Source organism: Pan paniscus, chromosome 2 (assembly GCF_029289425.2).
Source record: "Pan paniscus chromosome 2, NHGRI_mPanPan1-v2.0_pri, whole genome shotgun sequence".
NCBI classification, from domain to species: Eukaryota; Metazoa; Chordata; class Mammalia; order Primates; family Hominidae; genus Pan; species Pan paniscus.
This window is the reverse complement of record NC_085926.1, coordinates 165441878-165461804: the sequence shown is the minus strand read 5'-3', so window position 1 is coordinate 165461804 and position 19927 is coordinate 165441878. Positions and strand designations below refer to the sequence as shown.

Sequence of the window (19927 nt, the reverse complement as noted above, 5' to 3'; positions counted from 1 at the left end):
AGGATGTTTATTAATAAAGAAGAGAAGCAAGCATCAGGATTTAAGGCAGGAAGGGATAGGCCAACTCTGTTATTTTGTGCAAATGCAGCCAGGTTTATGATCAGGACAGCACTTGTCTATAAAGCTGCTAACCTCTGAGCCTGAAATGGAAAAGACAAACATCAGCTGCTATTCTTTTGGCTGTACAACATGAAGGCCTGGACAATGAGAATGTTTTTTCTGAACTGGTTCCTTCAATACTTTGTCCTTGAAGTCAGGAAGCACCTTACCAGTAAGAGACTGCTTTTTAAAGTTCTTTTGATATTAGACAATGCCCCTGGCCCCACAGAATCTTATGATTTCAAGACTAAAGGCATCAAAGTGATCTACTTGCCCCCAAACACGACATCTGTAAATTAGCCTCTAGAAAGGGGGGTCATGAGGGCCTTTAAGGCTCATTACACATGGTACTGGTACTTTATGAAAAGGACCGTCAATGCTATGGAAAAGAATCAGAGTAGAGAGAACGTCATGAAAGCCTGGAAGGCTCACACCATTGAAGATGCCATCATTGTTATAGAAAAAGTCATGAGAGCCCTCAAACCTGAAACAATAAATTCCTGCTGAAGAAAACTGTGTCCACGTGTTGCACATGACTTCACAGGATCTACAACAGAGCCAATCAAGGAAATCATGAAAGAGACTGTGAACATGGCAAAAAAGGTGGGAATGGGGAAGAGGTGAAGGGTTTCAAGATATGAATTTTGGGGAAATTCAAGATGTGATAAACACTAAATCAGAGGAATGAACAGAAGATGACTTGATGAAGATGAGTGCTTTCAAACCGGTGACTGAGAAAGAAGACATAGAAGAAGCAGTGCCAGAAAACAAAGGGACGTTGGACAATAATGGACATTAGACAATCTGGCAGAAGCGTTCTGATTATTCAAGACTGCTTTTGACTTATTTTATGGCATAGACCTTTCTACAATATGGGCACTGAAACTAAGGCAAATATTGGAAGAGGGATTGGTACTGTTTGGAAACATTTTTAGAGAAAAGAAAGAGCAAAAAGTCCGACAGAAATTACAATATATTTCTGTGAAGTTACACCAAGTGTGCCCACCTCTCCTGACCTCCTGCCTCCCTTTCCACCTCCTCCACCTCTTTGGTCTCTGTCACCCCGAGACAGTGAGTCCAACCCTTTCTCTTCCTCCTCCTCAGCCTTCTCAATGTGAAGACGACACGAATGAAGACCCTTATGATAATTGACTTCCACTCAATAAATAGTAAGTATATTTTCTCTTTCTTATAATTTTCTTAATAACATTTTCTTTTCTCTAGCTTACTTTGTTGTAAGAATACAGTATGTAGTAACTCTTACATACAAAATGTGTGTTAATCAACTGTTTATGTTATCAGTAAGGCTTCCGGTCAACGGTAGAATATGAGTACTTAAGTTTTTTTGGGATCGACATTATACATGAATTTTTAACTGTGTGGCAGGTAGGCATCTCTAACCCCCATGTTGTTGCAGGGTAAACTTATTCTTTGAAATAGATATGTAATATTTAATAATTCAATATTTAAGAATATATATTATTTTATAGGCTTTTTTTACAAAAATGAGAACATTTTATATGTACGAACTGCTTTGTACATTGCTTTTATATGTAACAATACATCCTAAAGATAGTTTTATCTCATTACCTAAAGAGTAACCTTGTCCATTTTCACAGATGCATAGTATTTCATTGCATGCATATTCCAAACTTTGAGCATTTAGGTTGGTTCCAGCAGTTTTTGTTACAAATAATGTAGCAGTTTTTCACCTTGTCCTTAGAACTCTGCACTGATGAGAAAATATCTATAGGATAAATTCCTATAGTTAGAATTATTGGGGCAGAGAATATTTACATCTGTAATCTTGACGAATATTGCCAAATGCTCTCCATAAAGCTACACTAAACCAGCGTAGGAGAGGACCATTTCCTCAGCCTCTCTCATCATCACAGTCTCAACTGTTTTTAGAAGTAGATTTTTAGAATAAGAGAATTGGTGGAGTTTCAGAGTCAGGCAGAGTTCTCAGTACTTTACACAGAGTGGGTGATTCAATTCCTCTAAGTTTTCAGCTTTCTTATCTATAAAATACTAATTATAATACATCCCTTGTAGAATTTTTGTTAAGAACAAATGATCTTATACATAAAGATACATGAAATAAAGCAAGGGTAAATGCTAATTAATATTAGTGAAAAAGAGGAAAGTTTTTTTTTTCTACTTTTGAAATTTGTTCCCTAGTTCTTATGGGAGTTTGGTAGTTTTGGATTGTTTTGAATCTCTGTGCACTGACCACAGGCAATGGCTCCTCCCTTCCCTCACACTGCTTAAGCCTTGCTGGCTTCCTTGCTATTCCTTGAATGTGCCAAGGACACTGTGCCTCAGGGCCTTTGCACTGCTGTTTCCTTTGTTTGCAGCTCTTTTCACCCAAGTATCTGGTTGGCTTACTTCTTCATCTCAGTTATGTCTTTCTACAAATGATTCCTCAGGGAGACCTTCCCAGATTCCCCAATTTTGCACCTATGACAAAAGCCCTCTGCTTCCTTCTTAGCTATATTTTCCTCCATAACCTTTGTTACCACCAAACATCATATATATATATACACACACACACACTATATTACATATATACACATGCATTTTACATATAAATGTGTGTGTGTGTGTGTGTGTGTGTGTAGATAGATAGATATGCTTTTTTTTTTTTCTGATCTTGTTGCCTCTCTCCCTGGACAAAATGCAAGAGCAGAACTTATTCACTGCTGGATCACCAGTGTCTAGATCTAGGGCCTTGCATATTACAGGTATTCAGTACATTCAAATAATGAATTTGAAAGAGCAAATTACCAATTAATTGAAGAAGAGAAAAAATCCACTAAGCAAGGTTTATAACTAAAGAATGGCTGCCCTAAAATATTTGAATAATTTGTACTTGTACTCTGAGATATCATCATTCTCTTCACCTCCCTATTCACTGAAATGTAACTTCTAGAGATTTTCTACAAAATGGAAATAAAGGAAGTAACCTATTTTATATTATAGGACCATAAACAACACTAACAAAAAAAATTATAAACAGCAATGGAATCAAGTATCTCAACACTCTGTTAGCTCGTGGCATTTGCTGCTGTAATTTTTGATTCCTGTTTTTTTTTTCTTAGACCCAGGACTTGAAATGCACATAAAAGACAACTAAAGTGCCTACTGTTATTGGAATAGCAATAAGACAATTAGGTGACATGAATACAGCCTCACATGTTTTAGAATTGTCTGATTAGCTCTGACAGCTTCAGATGAGAGAAACAAAAAGGAGACACATATTCCTAAACAGTTATTAACTGAAGCACATGAGAGAGAGACTGTTCCCATCAGAACAACGATCTACTGAGGAGGCCCATGTGTCCTGGAGTGTGGTTGTTAGCACCATTTTCACTCTGCAGACTGTCAGGGCCCCGTCCTCATCAGCTGAAGTCTAGCCTGATAAGAGATAATCAGAAATAAACTGCAAACTTAAAGAGATTTGGTATCATTAAAAGGTGGCATAGACATGTGACGCCAAGACTTATTCCTGGGCTTTATTGCTGATGAAAACAACTTGCCAAAAATAGTTCCATTGTCGTGTAGTGAATCCATTTTCTTCATCTGCCAAGTAATGTTAAATGCACTCCTCTTTCACTAAACTTTGAACGCCTTTTCCCCTATATTGTTATTCTTGTATTCCAATAGTGTTATAGTGAGAGTAGATTCTGGTTAATACTGGTTGGATGTTTGAGACATAGTCAGTTTCAACACATTGTTTTCCTGCAAACTGCACCGTGAGGCCGACTGCCATAAAATGAAATCAGACTGGCTATATGCTGTTGTCATGACTGACTTAGATTTCATGAGAAATTGTTAAATGAGCAGAGAAAGGTGACAAAAACTGATGAATAGTATGTTGGGGCTCAGTCAGGTGGGCAGGGGAAAGAGTATAAAATGGCAAAAAGTGAACATTACTAATTCCTCATTGAGTATCTACGTTAGATAACAGTGGTGAATGATTAGATGCTTTGTAATGTGGGTGATGCCCACCCTGAACAGGTAATCAAGTCTTTTCTTTGAACATGGCTCTTTTATTTCTGTTAGGGAAATAAAAAGTACCATCTTTTGGTACTGAAATGGCTAACATATAATAGCTGCTCAGAAAATGCTTTTTAGTACAGCTAGATCAGAAGAATAAGTTCTAGTGTTCTATAGCACTATATGGTGACTATAGTTAACAACAACTTCTTGTGTATTTTCAGATAGCTAGAAGAGTGGATTTTGAATGTTTCAACATAAAGAAATAATACATGTTTAAGGTGATGGATATGCTAATTACCCTGTTTGATCATTATACATCGTGTATGTGTATTGAAATATCACACGGTACCCCATAATTATGTAGTTATTATGCGTCAATTTAAAATAATAAAAAACAAATCAATCAATCCAAAAATGTTTTTTAATAGAAATAATAAAATCCTGCACAATCTTTAACCTTTTCTTAAAAGACTACTATCAAAATTTTCACACAAGCTTGGAAAATTACACTTTCATGATTTTATCTGTAATGAATGTGATCCAACTTCCTAAGCACTTCTGTGAGAAATTCACAAGTATAATTCAAAATTTCAATGTGCATCTAAAATCAGATTTCTTTCTTTTTTTCTTTTTTTCTTTTTTTTTTTTTTTGATTCAGAACCTCGCTCTGTAGCCCAGGCTGGAGTGCAGTGGCGCGATCTCGGCTCACTGCAAGCTCCGCCTCCCGGGTTCACGCCATTCTCCTGCCTCAGCCTCCTGAGTAGCTGGGACTACAGGCTCCCGCTACCACGCCTGGCTAATTTTTTGTATTTTTAGTAGAGACGGGGTTTCACCGTGGTCGCTATCTCCTGACTTCGTGATCTGCCCGCCTCGGCCTTCCAAAGTGCTGCGATTACAGGCGTGAGCCGCCGCGCCCGGCCCTAAAATCAGGTTTCTAAAATTTAATTGTCTACATTCACTGTCATAGTTGGAGGAAAGCAAGATACTATTTTTCTTAAATTGATTTGGATATGCACAGTGATACAAGCCTAAGTAAGAGGTCAGGCAAATGAAGCTTAGATGGAATAGTAACACTACCTAACTTTTGTGATTTATGGCTATGCCATGCACTGTGGTAAATGCTTTAAAAATATTAGTTTGTTTAAACATCGTAACAATGGTTTGAAATAGTTACTCTGAATATTTCTGGTTTACAGATGAGGAAGTTGAAGCGTAAAGGTAAGTAATGTGCTTGCCCTTAATGTCCGAGGTAGAACAATAGTTAGTGAGGCAGCTGACATTCAAACTTAGGCATCCTGACTCCAGATCCAGTGCTCCTAACAACCATGTATAGTGCACAAACACAATCAAATAGAAACACAGTTAATGACATGGAATGCTAATTAATGTGTTGTTACATTATTTCAAAGATCCAGATCATTTGGTCTTAGAAATTACACAGTAGTTTAACAATGGTAATTCAATATTTAAGGTAATTTTGATTTCACTGAGAGAAAATGTGTAGCATAAATACAGGTTTACTTCATTTAAGAAATTGTCTCATTGAAGTTGTAATTTCAGAAAAAAAAGGGCTAAAAGGATCCCATGCTCATTATCAGTTCTTTGTTGAGATACACATGTTGCTAAATCATGGCCCTGTCTTTCAATTGCTCCCCTCCTTTGTACCCCCAGAACTATTTTGTTAGTTGAGAATCTCTTACCTGGACTAGTCTGAAGCCTCCAAATGGTCTTCCCAAAACCCCAGTTTGTTCTCCACATTGCTGCAAGAAGTATCTTTACAAGCCAACTGACAAAAAACACTGTATTACTCTTTTCCTTATTAAGAATAATAATAATGTTTTTAGCCTTTTGGATTAATCATTGGCCCCCAATGATAATTGATGAAAGCTGTGGGCCCTCTCCCAGTAAAACTGACTTTATAATTACTCAATATTCTTTGGAGCTGCTTACCAGAGATTTCTAAAATTCCATCTTCAGCTTGCCTACTCATTTGATATCCCACCATATTTGTCCCTTCAAATACTCTGCACTCAGGCTCATTAAACTTTGTATTGTTTCTCATTCTTGGAATATTCTCCAAGTACTTTTCTAAGTGAACTGTTAGTTATCTGGAATACTGTGCAGGAATAGAGGAAGACCTTATGATGTGGCTGTCTATGTCAAGGATTCAAACCTGTAAGTTTGGGGACATTATTAGCTGATTACAAACTCAATTTTGTCGTTGGTAAAATAATGTTGGTAACATTATTTCACAGAGTTTTCATAAAGATCAAATGAGATAACAAGTGAAAGGGCTTGGGGTACACCTCATAATAAATACATGTCTCCATCTTCAATTCCAGACCAGTTATCACCTCCTTTGTGAATCCTGACTTGCCCCTTGCTCCTCCACTCCCTAACCTAATCCCCCACTCCAGCAAGTGGATTTCAGGTTTTCCACTCTGTACTTCCACAGTACCCAAAGGTGATTCCTCTAAACTTGAAACATTTTTTAGCATTTATCTGTTTCTTGTCTGTTTCTTCATCTAGACCAGCAGGTCATAGGTCAGGCTGTAAATTTAAATCACCTGTGATGCTCTTTAAAGATCCATTTCCTTGGCCAATTGAATCAGAGTTTCTGATCTGGTATGCAGTGATGCTTTTTAAAGTTCCCCAGGTGGTTTTAATGTACAGGTGTAGACCATAGACAATAGATTCCTTGAGAGCAGGATTTTGCCAGTGAAGTTCCATTGCCATTATGGAGCCTGGATGTTATGCATGTGGCTGTAGAATGAATGAATGAATGTATGCATGATGGCCAGTATTGAATATACATTTGATAAACTTCAACCCATTTGATTATGAAAATGCAGCATTTAAATTTAACATATTGTTAATACATTTACATTTATACAATGGTAAGCAATACCTAAACAGAAAAAGAAATGCTTTAAGCTTCCTTAAAATCTACATATTGCTTTAGAGAACTTCCTAGCTATGCATTTATGTAGTTATTATGTTTCTTTCATTATTTTGATTTCCAAAGTCATATTAGCTAGGTGGTTTTAACCTATGAATCTCTTAAATATCTTGAGCTGAAATTAGCAGTCCACTTGCCACTATAAAATTTCTCATTTTTGAACTGCTGTGTATAATCCTTTCCCTTCTAGCATTTGTCTTGTTGCCTTCCTTTCAAAGTGTGCATGTAGATTTATATTTAACCTGTGCTCTTTTTTTTTTTTTAGTAATCTATCAATAATTGTGTTTAGCTATAAAAATATACACAGTAGTTTGGGAAAAAAGAAAGCAAAGGACTAATGGCATTAAAAGCACAGCTCTAGTAATTTGTTGAAATTAACATTTTCCATAATGGCTGGTAGAGCTTCTTTTCTGAATGCTAAATGAAAGCTGCTATATTATAAAATGTTTCTTTTCATATAGTAAATAGTGTCAGAGCACCATGACTAGTAAAATCAGCTTTCTCATCTAAATGGGAAAGATTCGTAAGTTTATTTTCAGAATTTGATTTCGGAATGGCCTCTAGACACTAAAGCTGAATGGTGAGTAAGGAAAGCAGATTCCTATCTTCTCTGATAAAGAGGATCACGACTTCATTACCTCAGGTCTAGTCGAAATTGAAATGTTATCAGCTTAATAGAAAGAAAGTCCATTACAAAAATGTCTCTGTTGGGGGATCTTTGGACTAGAAATGCACAGGCTGGATATGTTTATTGAAATATAAATGGTTGATTCTGAGACTATATTTAATTTCTTTAAAATGTTATTTTCTCTTAGGTAATCAGCTCTGATACAGGGTCTACTGTTTCCTTCTGGATGATAGACACTGGGCAGAAAATCAAACAGTTTACTGGTTGCCACGGCAACGCAGAAATCAGCACTATGGCCCTTGATGCAAATGAGACTCGGCTTTTGACTGGCAGCACAGATGGGACTGTAAAGGTGCGAACACAATGATGCTTTTCTATCCAGATATGAGGAGACTAAAATACTATGCCAGAAGACATGGCTATAGATATTCTCATTTTTTGCCTTTTTGGTATTGCAAGAAGAGAAATGAGACATGGTAAGAGTGAAATAACTCCAACCATCTAATAAAGCTGCTAGGAAAATAAACCTCTGTGGAAAAATGAATAAATAATTTTTCTGAATAAATTATTTAGAATGAAAATATAACTTGGCTTACTCATTTCAGAAAGCCCCTTTTTCAGTGTAGTGAATAGGGACTACTTTGGGGAATACGATGCCTTGATAATTTCATGTGCTTTGGCTAATGTCTCTAGTTTTCTTTTTAAAAGTTGATTAAATGAGAAATCAGGAACACTTAACTAAACTTTAAAAAATGGCATAGATGCAAATTTTTCAAGAAATAAATATTTAAAAGTAAACCTATTTTGTAATTTTAATTTTTGTTATGTGAAATTCAGACAGTAGAAAGAATAATCATAATCTTATCCATTCTAAACTTACATGATTTTATATTTCTAAGTTTCTTATTCTATAATTATCATATATTTCTTCTGGGAGGAAGTTGCTAATTTCCTTTTCAAAATGGTCAACTTTTCATGAAAAACTAGATACTTGATATCTGAAGTCATACCCACCAGTGAATCTTCTCTGCTCCCCTCAGCCCCAAGAGTAATGAGTCTTTGATTGGAAATGGCTTGTGCCATTTTGAGGCAATAGAAGGTAATTCCCTGAATAAACTTTGAATGTTTCTCAAACCTGCTATAACTGGGTATTAGACTACCTTCCATGGTGTAGTGTATGATACACTCAGTTAAGCTGTAGGGGAGAGTGATGGAAAGCTACCTGGATATGTAGGTAGAACATCCTAGAAGTTTAGGTATTCAGGGAGATTACAGGCTGGCAGTCATTAGTGTGAGGAAGGTGCTATGGTGGGTTGAAAAGGGAATCTCTGGAAATCAGTAGAAGTTGGCCTATGAGAAGGTTAATGGAATAAGGTATGGACTGGAGATTTGGGTTTAAGTAAAGTAATCTAGTTTACGGGAGAGCTGATAAGATGTGTGAAGGTACCAGGACAACCATAATCCCAATAATTGAGGTGAAATAAAAGGGAAATAACTGGACCTGGAGTATTAGACAGTGGTTCAGGCAAATAGTAAAAGCCAGTATCTCGCTTACCAGTCCTGGGGTGTGAGATTGCACTCAACATTGGAGTGAACGGATTAGGTTCTATTTACCTCTATCTTGGAAAGTAACTGGGTATAGAATCTAGGGTAAGGCTTACCTTGTAGATTCTGCTAAAATATTCCCAGCTAAGGGACTTAGTCGGACCTGGGGACATTCAGATCTTTGCAATACCTACTTGTGGAAATTATTTAAGGTGGACTTGGTAAGAGCCATGTTTAGAGGAAAACATAGCGACATGGATGAAGAGTATCTGTGCACCTCAAGTCTCAACTGAAGCTTTGACATCTTAGAAGTTAATGTGAATTTAGTAGTATAATAACTGCTTCTGAAGGTGCATTTATATTTATCACAAGAGCACAACAGAATTCTGAAGTCTGGCAACTTCTGTGTAGGATACATAAATCAGGGTTGAGTTTCTCTGACCATATTCTATGAAGAAACAAGAATGAATGACATTTTCCAATCTAATTTATAAATTTAGAATCCAAATTCAGTACCTACATAATCAAAGACTTAAAATTATTAACTCATTCATTATGGCTTTGAACGGTCTATTTTTAAATTAATTAATGTTTTGAATAATTAATGTGTGCATAAAATAAAATTTTTGAAATATGAAATGGATATATAGTGAAAATATATCATCCCTGTTTCCAGCTCCTTCTCTGAGGCTACCACTGTTACTGTTTTCTTGTGCACCTTTCTAGCCACAAACACCATTGTTTGTTTATTTTCGTTCAGTCATTCTTGTTTGTTTGTTTTTAGAGACAGGGTCTCACTGTGTTCCTGGGTTGGTTTCAAACTCCTAGGTTCAAATGATCCTACTGCCTCAGCCTCCTCCTGAGTAGCTGGGATTACAAACACGTGCCACTGTGCCTGGCCATTTGTTTCTTGATGGCAGCCTACTATACATGCTGTTCTGCATTTGCATTTTTCTGTCTTGGATATTGACTCATATAAATGGATACAATAATAATAATGTTAGCTAACATTTATTCCATGCTTACTATGAACCAGGCACTATTCTGAGCATTTCACACACACATATATGTATATCTATAAGGTTGGTACTCTTATCCTGATTTTTTTTTTTTTTTTTGAGACGGAGTCTCGCTCTGTTGCCCAGGCTGCAGTGCAGTGGCACGATCTCGGCTCACTGCAAGCTCTGCCTCCCAGGTTCACACCATTCTCCTGCCTCAGCCTCCCGAGTAGCTGGGACTACAGGCGCCTGCCACCACGCCCAGCTAATTTTTTGTATTTTTAGTAGGGGAAACTGAAGCCCAAGGAGTTAAGGCAACTTGCTCAAGCTTCCATAGGCAGTTGAGTTTTGGCAGAGTCTAGGAAAATGGAGATGACTCATTCTTCTTTATGGCTACATTATATGCTACTGCATAGATAGTCCTTATTCTGATTGTTCAATTTCTTACTTACTAATGAGCAATTGCATTGATTCAAATCTTTTGCTTTTTAACAATGCTGCAAGAATATGCTTGAAAATATGTCATTTTACATATATGAATGTATCTGTGGATGATTTTCTAGAAGCTGAATTTTTAAGCCAAATTTTAAGCCAATTTTTAATCATCTGTGAGGTGACTTTCTAGAAGCTAAATTTTTAAAGGGTATATGCCTTTTAATAATAATAATAATGTTTTGAGACAGAGTCTTGCTCTGTTGCCCAGGCTGGAGTGCAGTGGGATGATCCTGTCTCACTGCAACCGCTGCCTCTCAGGTTCAAGTGATTCTCCTCTCTTAGCCTTCCGAGTAGCTGTGGTTACAGGTGTGCACCACCATGCTCGGCTAATTTTTTTGTTTGTTTGTTTGTTTGAGATGGAGTCTCACTCTGTCACTCAGGCTAGAGTGCAGTGGCATGATCTCAGCTCACTGCAACCTCCACCTTCTGGGTTCAAGCTATTCTCCTGCTTCAGCCTCCCGAGTAGCTGGGACTACAGGTGCGTGCCACCATGCCTGGCTAATTTTTATATTTTTAGTAGAGATGGGGTTTCACCATATTGGCCAGGCTGGTGTCAAACTCCTGACCTTGTGATCCGCCTGCCTCAGCCTCCCAAAGTGTTGGGATTACAGTCATGAGCCACTGAATCCGGCTCTGCCTAATTTTTGTAATTTTAGTGGAGACAGGGTTTCACCATGTTGACCAGGCTGGTCTCAAACTCCTGACCTGAAGTGATCTGCCTGCCTCAGCCTCCCAAAAAGCTGTAATTACAGGCATGAGCCACGGTGCCTGGCCTGCATTTTAATTTCGATAGCACCAATGTGACCTCTATGCATGATGTGCCAACAAGGTTTCATAGTAGGGCTTAGTTTTAACTGCTACTAATCTAATGATGCTCTCTCGTAAAGTATGCCTATTGGGCTTAAGTTTTCACTCCACTGTCTGAGTAGGTAAACCAGAACTGCTTGTGCCCTCTTGAGGACTGGGTCTGGCACCCACCATCAACAGGAGGTTTTATCGGTAGAGGATGAGAAATCTAGTAAATGATGACTGTTTCAGGTTCTTTATCAGCTGTTTAATCCTCCAAGCATCCCTGAGGAGTAAAGTTCCTGTATCACAGATAAGGAAGCAGAAATTTAGACATAGTGAAAACTTCAGGATGTCAACAGATTCCAAAATGGTTTTCTTCATGATTTTTTATTGTCTCTCCATTTAGTATACATATTAACTTACAGTATTTGAAGAACTATTATTAGAATAGATTGATAGAGTTACAAGTAGAGTCATAAACTGTCTAGCAACATTTCAGTTAACAACGGACTGCATATACGATGGTGGTCCCTTAAGATTATAATGCCATATTTCTACTGTACATTTTCTATGTTTAGATACACAAATACTTACCATTGTGTTACAATTGTTGACAGTATTCAGTACAGTAACATGCTGTACAGTTTTGTAGCCTAGGAGCAATAGGCTATACCATATAGTCTAGGTGTGTAGTAGACTGTATCATTTAGGTTTGTATAAGTACACTGTATGATACTGGCACAATGATAAAATCACCCAGTGATGCATTTCTCAGAATGTATCCTGTTATTAAGTGATGGGTGACTTTATATAGGAAAAAAAGTCAGTTTCTCCTACCATCACAATGAACGCAATACACACCTCTGGCCACCAAAATGTGTGTAGGGATTTTTCCCACACACCAATTCTGTGGTAGATTTTACAGAGGACACCAGTTGGGTGTCCTCCAATTCAATTCTATTCTGACACTGTCTACTTGGAGATAGAGTCAGATCCTCTAGGTTGAGGGCTCAGTCCCACAAGTCTGCTTCTTCCTTTAGATGCCAGTCACAAGCATATGTTGTAACTTGTGCTTCTGACTGACGGGCTGTAAATCAGCATTCTTGTGACCCTCTCCTTGGATCTGATTAATTTGCTAGAGTGGCTTACGGAACTCAGGGAAACACTTGACTTACATGTATTCATTAATTATAAATTATATTACAAAGGATACAGATGAACAGACAGATGGAAGAGATGCATAATGCAAGGCATGTGGACACAGCCCTTCCATTGTGGGCTTTTCACCCACCAGCAACCTCCACGTATGTTCAGCTGTCTAGAATCTCTTCAACTCCCATACTTTTGGGTTTTTATGGAGGCTCCATTACACAGGGTTGATTGACTCCATCACTGACCACTGGAGATGAACTCAACTTTAAACTTCTCTCTGCTCCCTAGGGATTTCGGGGTGGGGCTGAAATTTCCACCTTCTAATTATGCCTTGGCGTTTCTTGAGAACAGCCTCCACCCTGAAGCTATTTAGGGCTCCCCAGCCTGGAGGCATGTCATTAGCATACTAAATACTGTCTTATCATTAGAGAAAGAGTCTGAGGATTTTAAAAGTTATTGTGCTGAGAAATGGGGATGAAGACCAACTAGATATTTCACAATATTACAAGAGTAATATAGTGGCAAAATTCAATGATGAGTTGATTTTCTTTAATGATTACATATCCTAAATGAATTAATCCTGGTTCAGAATATAAAAAGTTTACCTTCCTGTCTCAAAGTGGTTTTAATTTTTCTTTTAAAGATATGGGACTTCAATGGATATTGTCACCATACACTAAATGTTGGGCAAGATGGAGCTGTGGATATTTCACAAATCCTCATTCTTAAGAAGAAAATACTGGTTACAGGCTGGGAGAGGTATGATTATGCCTCATGGAAAACTATAGGAAGGTAAAAAGGAGAATGTTTTTATTTTAATCAAAATCTAAAAGAAAAAAGAACATAAAAATCTTGGTTGACTCTGTGTCATTAAAACTTGCTGGTGACCTAGGTGAGTGATACCCTAGTTGGAATTGACTGAATGCTTAGTGAATAAAATATTAGAAGACCGCATAGCTTGAGTGGCTTTGAGAATTGTTAGGTTTTCTTCTGGCTTTGGAAATTTTTCTTTCTTTAACCATTTCAGATGGGGATGTATTACCACTTCCTAGGTTCCAAAAGTTTCCCAAATTTTATAGTCAATCAATTCTTAACTTGTAAATTACATTCCTTCAACTGTAAAGGAAACTCATTACTTCTTTTCTCATGACTTATTTTCAATTGCAACACAAGAGGGAAATAGCCAACTGAGTCCTGTGATAGCTCCTCCTTTCTATCAGTGCAGAAAATGTCTTTCGAAAGGCACTTACTCTTCTCGAGGAGCATTTCTTCCATTTCATTAGAAGGAAAATTACTTTTCCTTCCTTTTTTTTTCCTGACAGAACTAAGGATCATAAACAGTTCTGTGGCACTGTAGAAGCAGTAGGAAAATTAAAGTGTGATATGTTTTGAAAATATATTGTCCTTTAATTCATCAGTTTACAAAATATTGCTCTAATAGGTAGTCATCCAACGTTATTCACTATAGAATTATGACCTTAATGCTTTGAAGCTCGGATTAAATCAGACTTTATACCTAGAAAACCAGCAGTATATATTTGGGGATTTTTATCAATCACAGGGAAGAGTTTTTTCTAATGCAAATGTGCAAATGCAGACCAGCAAACAGTGCCACACACTGCCCTATTTTTAGGAGTAATTTGACAATAAGAAAGTAAGTATAGCCAGATTATTCTACTTGATATTAAGAACTAATTCAATCATCCTCATCTGTGAAGGACAAGACTTCACATCTCTGAAAGGATTCATGATCCATTATCAACCCACAACCACTCCACAGTCTATGATCTAATGATCTCTATACTTAGAAAATGGCAATGAATAAGTTTAGCTCTCTACCATGTGTGGTGTCCAGCTGATCCAATTTAAGTTTTAAACATAACAAAAAGGAATTTTTTAAAATAATCAATTCAAGTCAAAACTTGGCAATGCCATTTCCTTAATTTATTTTTAGATATCCATAGTTAGGAATTAGCATCAACTGTAAGATTTTTTTGATTGCTTACAAGGGAAAATTAGAAAGATTAGATGAAGAGTCACCTAAAAGTGGCTTAAAGGAACATCTATTATTCTATCTATGTTGGTGGGTGGTACTTTCTATAATTTGGGGAAGAAGCTTTGGAAAAACTGGTATGAGAGTAGGAAAAATTATCACTTTTTCCATCTTCCTTCATGTTTTCCGTTATCCTCAAGGTTGTCAGGACTTGGATACCTTAGTTGAAATTGAAAATTGAATTAATACATTCTGTTATATTATTTCACTTTATATTGGTGGATTTAAAAATTATATATTCTAAATCAGAGGCTTTATGTTAAGATAGATTTTACAGGATCTAAGACAGGATTCTTTTTACCAGGAGGCATTTAACAAAAGAGGCAAGAGGGCAGGAAACTGTTCAGTTATAGTTACAGGAGGATGGACCATTAAGCCAACTCCTTAATAGTTTAGTGATTAGGGAAGAAATAACTGGAAGATTGACAGTCGTCTTACTAAGCTTTCTTCAATACCTTGTTTTAGAGTCCATTAGGTTAAGTTGTAACTTTTACTTCAGATTTTATCCAAATACAGAGATTGGTTCAATAATAATGTGCAGGATGGAATGGTAATTACATTTTTGAGTAAAGTACTTAAATATGCCATCTGATTTATTTTATTTACAGTGCTGTGTAGCATTAGCCACTTTATACATGTTATCTAATTTAATCCTTAGCATCATCTCGGAAGGTAGGCAATATTTTATAGATAACTCAAATATCTGTCTTCAGGTCTTATCTCTCTAAGCTCAGTTATCCATTTGCTTGCTGTACGTGTCTGACTGCAATCTCAAATTCAACATGTTCTCAACTGAAATAATTATTTATCTCCTTTCCAAAACGTGCTTTTTCTCTTTTGTTTGGAACTTCAATTAATTGCCAGAGACCCAGTCATCCACTCTGGTTCTCCCTCTTCACACACAACAAGAAGTCACTAAGTCATATCTGTTTTATGCCCTAAACATTTCTTAAACCTGCTCCTATAAATTGTACAACAGTATTAGTATAATTCAGAGCATAATTTCCACTTGGATGAATGCCACAGCCTTCTAACTTGTCCTTTGTCCTCCTAATGCCCACCTCTCACTTCTTAAATAGATTCTGCTCACTTTAGCTACAGGGATTTCTTTCTCCAATGAATTCTATGTTATGTCCTTGCTTAAAACCTTTCAGTGTCTATGTTATGTGCTTGCTTAAAACTTTTCAGAGTGTCTAAGCTCCCTCTGACCTGGACATATTCTTTTATTTTCTAGTTTCATTTTCTCCCATTTTCTGTATATTCTAAACTCTATCAAATAGCAGCTTGCTTAGGGTGTTCATATACAAGCCGTACTGTTTCACACCCTTATGCCTTTATTCTCTCCTCTTATCTAGAAATCCCTCTCAAACTTTTTTCATTTGGCTAACATTTATTCCTATTTGAAGACTCGTTCAGATATCTTCTCTGCCAGGACATTTCTCTTAACCCTCAGTATAGAGACAAAATGTCCCCATTTTGTCTTTTTGCTCTCTAGTTTCTTACATTTTCTTTAATAGGGATATTTGTGTATGTGTGCATTCCTGGAGCTTACTAGATACTTGGTGATATTTGTTGAGTGACTTAATAAATGTTAGTTGAATAGACAGGGAAACTAAGGATTAGAGAGATTAATTACTCACAGTCACATTCTTAGTGAGAGGCAAGCAGCATAGATATGAAAATCTATTATATTCTCTCTTTACAATGAATCAGAAGTCTAAGTATTAGCAACCTTATTTTACAAGGGAGGCTACCGAAGTTTGAAGAGGTTGGGTAGCTCGGCCAAGGTGACAAAGTTAGTAGGCCGCTGAGTTAGAATTCTGTGCCAAAGTCAATACTCTTTCTACCACTCCTGGGTAGGACTAATTGCAAATGGAGTCATCACACCATGAGACAGCAATTATATATTTTAAATTAAATGATTAATTGAATATTTTGTCATTTTAATTGAAGCTAATGAATCAGTACATATGAAGAAACACACAAAAAAGCATGTGGTAGCAACTTAACAACAACTCAGATATATAGCTTACTCTCTTTTTTTCCCCTTTCCTTCCCATATATATTTTTTAATTGCACCTAGGTTGAAAGCCCTGAGTTAGAAACTACAGTAGACTGAATGTAAAGAATCATGATTCCTGTTTCAAAGGCATCCACTTGTTTATGGATGGCAGGCAGGTCCATACATAAAAGGCAGAATATGGTAAATATGAATGTTTGGGTCTAAGCAAAATGAACTAGAGAGCACATGTTAGCTATTTGGGAATACAGTCATTCATATCTAGAGAATTTTTCTGTCAGTAAAAAGAAGTCCCAAATTTAGAAGTATAGAAATGTGTTTCTCATTATTTTAAGCAAAATATACTTAGAAACTAAGTTGTGAATTGGCATAGAGTCAATTCACAAATACCTGGTTGAATCTGTGGCCATATTTATGTTGCTAAAATTAAATGACTAGATAATCAGTTAACTTTGCATTTGTTCAAAGTAGGCATATAATATGTATAGTTCTAGTAAAATTAAATAAATTAAGAATTTAAGATTTTATCCTGCCTCCAAAATCTATGATTTTGTAATATATTTAAAGCTCTCTCTCTCTCTCTCTCTCAAAAAAAAAAAAAAGGCCTCCTAGTTCCCCTGATTTTAATTTTCTCTTTTCTATAAAGGAGAAATCTCTGTGTTTTTCCCTCTAGCTTTATCCAGGAATAATTGACAAATAAAAATTGTATATATTTACAGTATACAAGGTGATGTCTTGATATTTGTATACATCTTGAAATGATTAAATCAAACTAATTAACATATCCATCACCGTATATATTTATTGCTTTCTTTTGTGAGAAATTTGTTTATGAAGGTTTTATCTCCTTAAAAGTCTAGACATGCACACATAAGAAAAAGAGAATCTTTCGAGTGAACTCCCATTCACAATTGCTTCAAAGAGAATAAAATACCTAGGAATCCAACTTACAAGGGATGTGAAGGACCTCTTCAAGGAGAACTACAAACCACTGCTCAACAAAATAAAAGAGGACACAAACAAATGGAAGAACATTCCATGCTCATGGATAGGAAGATTCAATATTGTGAAAATGGCCATACTGCCCAAGGTAATTTACAGATTCAATGCCCTCGCCAGCAAGCTACCAATGACTTTCTTCACAGAATTGGAAAAAACTACTTTAAAGTTCATATGGAACTAAAAAAGAGCCTGCATTGCCAAGACAATCCTAAGCCAAAAGAACAAAGCTGGAGGCATCACACTACCTGACTTCAAACTATACTACAAGGCTACAGTAACCAAAGCAGCATGGTACTGGTACCAAAACAGAGATATTGACCAATGGGACAGAATAGAGCCCTCAGAAATAATACCACACATCTACAACCATCTGATCTTTGTCAAACCTGACAAAAACATGAAATGGGGAAAGGATTTCCTATTTAATAAATGGTGCTGGGAAAACTGGCTAGCCATATGTAGAAAGCTGGAACTGGATCCCTTCCTTACACCTTATACAAAAATTAATTCAAGATGGATTAAAGACTTAAATGTTAGACCTAAAACCGTAAACATCCTAGAAGAAAACCTGGGCAATACCATTCAGGACATAGGCGTGGGCAAGGACTTCATGACTACAACACCAAAAGCAATGGCAACAAAAGCCAAAATTGACAAATGGGATCTAATTAAACTAAAGAGCTTCTGCATAGCAAAAGAAACTACCATCAGAGTGAACAGGCAACCTACAGAATGGGAGAAAATTTTTACAATCTACCCATCTGACAAAGGGCTAATATCCAGAATCTACGAAGAACTTAAACAAATTTACAAGAAAAAATCAAATAACCCCAGGAAAAAGTGGGTGAAGGATATGAATAGACACTTCGCAAAAGAAGACATTTATGCAGCCAACAGACACATGAAAAAATGCTCATCATTGCTGTCCATCGGAGAAATGCAAATCAAAACCACAATGAGATACCATCTCACACCAGTTAGAATGGCTATCGTTAAAAAGTCAGGAAACAACAGGTGCCGGAGAGGATGTGGAGAAATAGGAACACTTTTACACTGTTGGTGGGCCTGTAAACTAGTTCAACCATTGTGGAAGACAGTGTGGCGATTCCTCAAGGATCTAGAACTAGAAATCCCATTTGACCCAGCCATCCCATTACTGGGCATATACCCAGTGGATTATAAATCATGCTGCTATAAAGACACATGCACACATATGTTTATTGTGGCACTATTCACAATAGCAAAGACTTGGAACCAACCCAAATGTCCAACAATGATAGACTGGATTAAGAAAATGTGGCACATATACACCATGCAATATTATGCAGCCATAAAAAAGGATGAGTTCATGTCCTTTGTAGGGACATGGATGAAGCTAGAAACCATCATTCTGAGCAAACTATTGCAAGGACGGAAAACCAAACACTGCATGTTCTCACTCATAGGTGGGAATTGAACAATGAGAACACTTGGACACAGGGTGGGGAACATCACACACTGGGGCCTGTTGTGGGGTGGAGGGAGAGGGGAGGGATAGCATTAGGAGATATACCTAATGTAAATGATGAGTTAATGGGTGCAGCACACCAACATGGCACATGTATACATATGTAACAAACCTGCACGTTGTGCACATGTACCATGGAACTTAAAGTATAATAATAATTAAAATAAAATAAAATAATTATCATTGCAACTTTAGTTACATCTTTTCCCTGTGAGCCTGTAAAGATAAGATGCTGGTATCATACCTGAGCTCAATTAACATTTTTATAGTGTGTAGATATGATTGATATTCATACATTATAATAAAATAGACTACTTAAGAGTTAGCGACAAACTGTTGAGATGGTGGTATTGATGAAATATCTCTGCCCATTGCAGGAGAGTTGCAGCAATCCACTCATATAGTGATTACCCCTTGTGACGAAAGAAAATATCTTCATATTTCTTCATTTTAAGTCAAACCATAAATGTGGGCAGAGATGTTTTTAACTAACATGACTATGATAATCTATGTGCCATTATCTAATTGCTCACAGAAATCAAACTGTACAAGTGCCGAGGAATCTGAATCCAGTCTTGAGCTGTCGGTGGAGAATGTCAGTTATTTCAGTAAATTGCCCCCTTAGTGTCATCCTGTATAATTCTTTAATTTTAGGCCTAAAAATCTATGAAAGAAATT

At 36.7% G+C, this 19927-nt stretch overlaps 1 protein-coding gene across 1 annotated transcript in view; it reads left to right on the top strand.

Annotated features, from left to right (window-relative positions):
* Positions 1-19927, top strand: part of WDR49 (WD repeat domain 49) — a 182063-nt gene that overhangs the window by 92520 nt on the left and 69616 nt on the right. Inside the window, exons 9-10 of the mRNA XM_034957691.3 lie at positions 7876-8040; positions 13311-13459. Coding sequence (XP_034813582.1) covers positions 7876-8040; positions 13311-13459 — 314 coding nt within the window. The remainder of the gene's footprint in view (positions 1-7875; positions 8041-13310; positions 13460-19927) is intronic.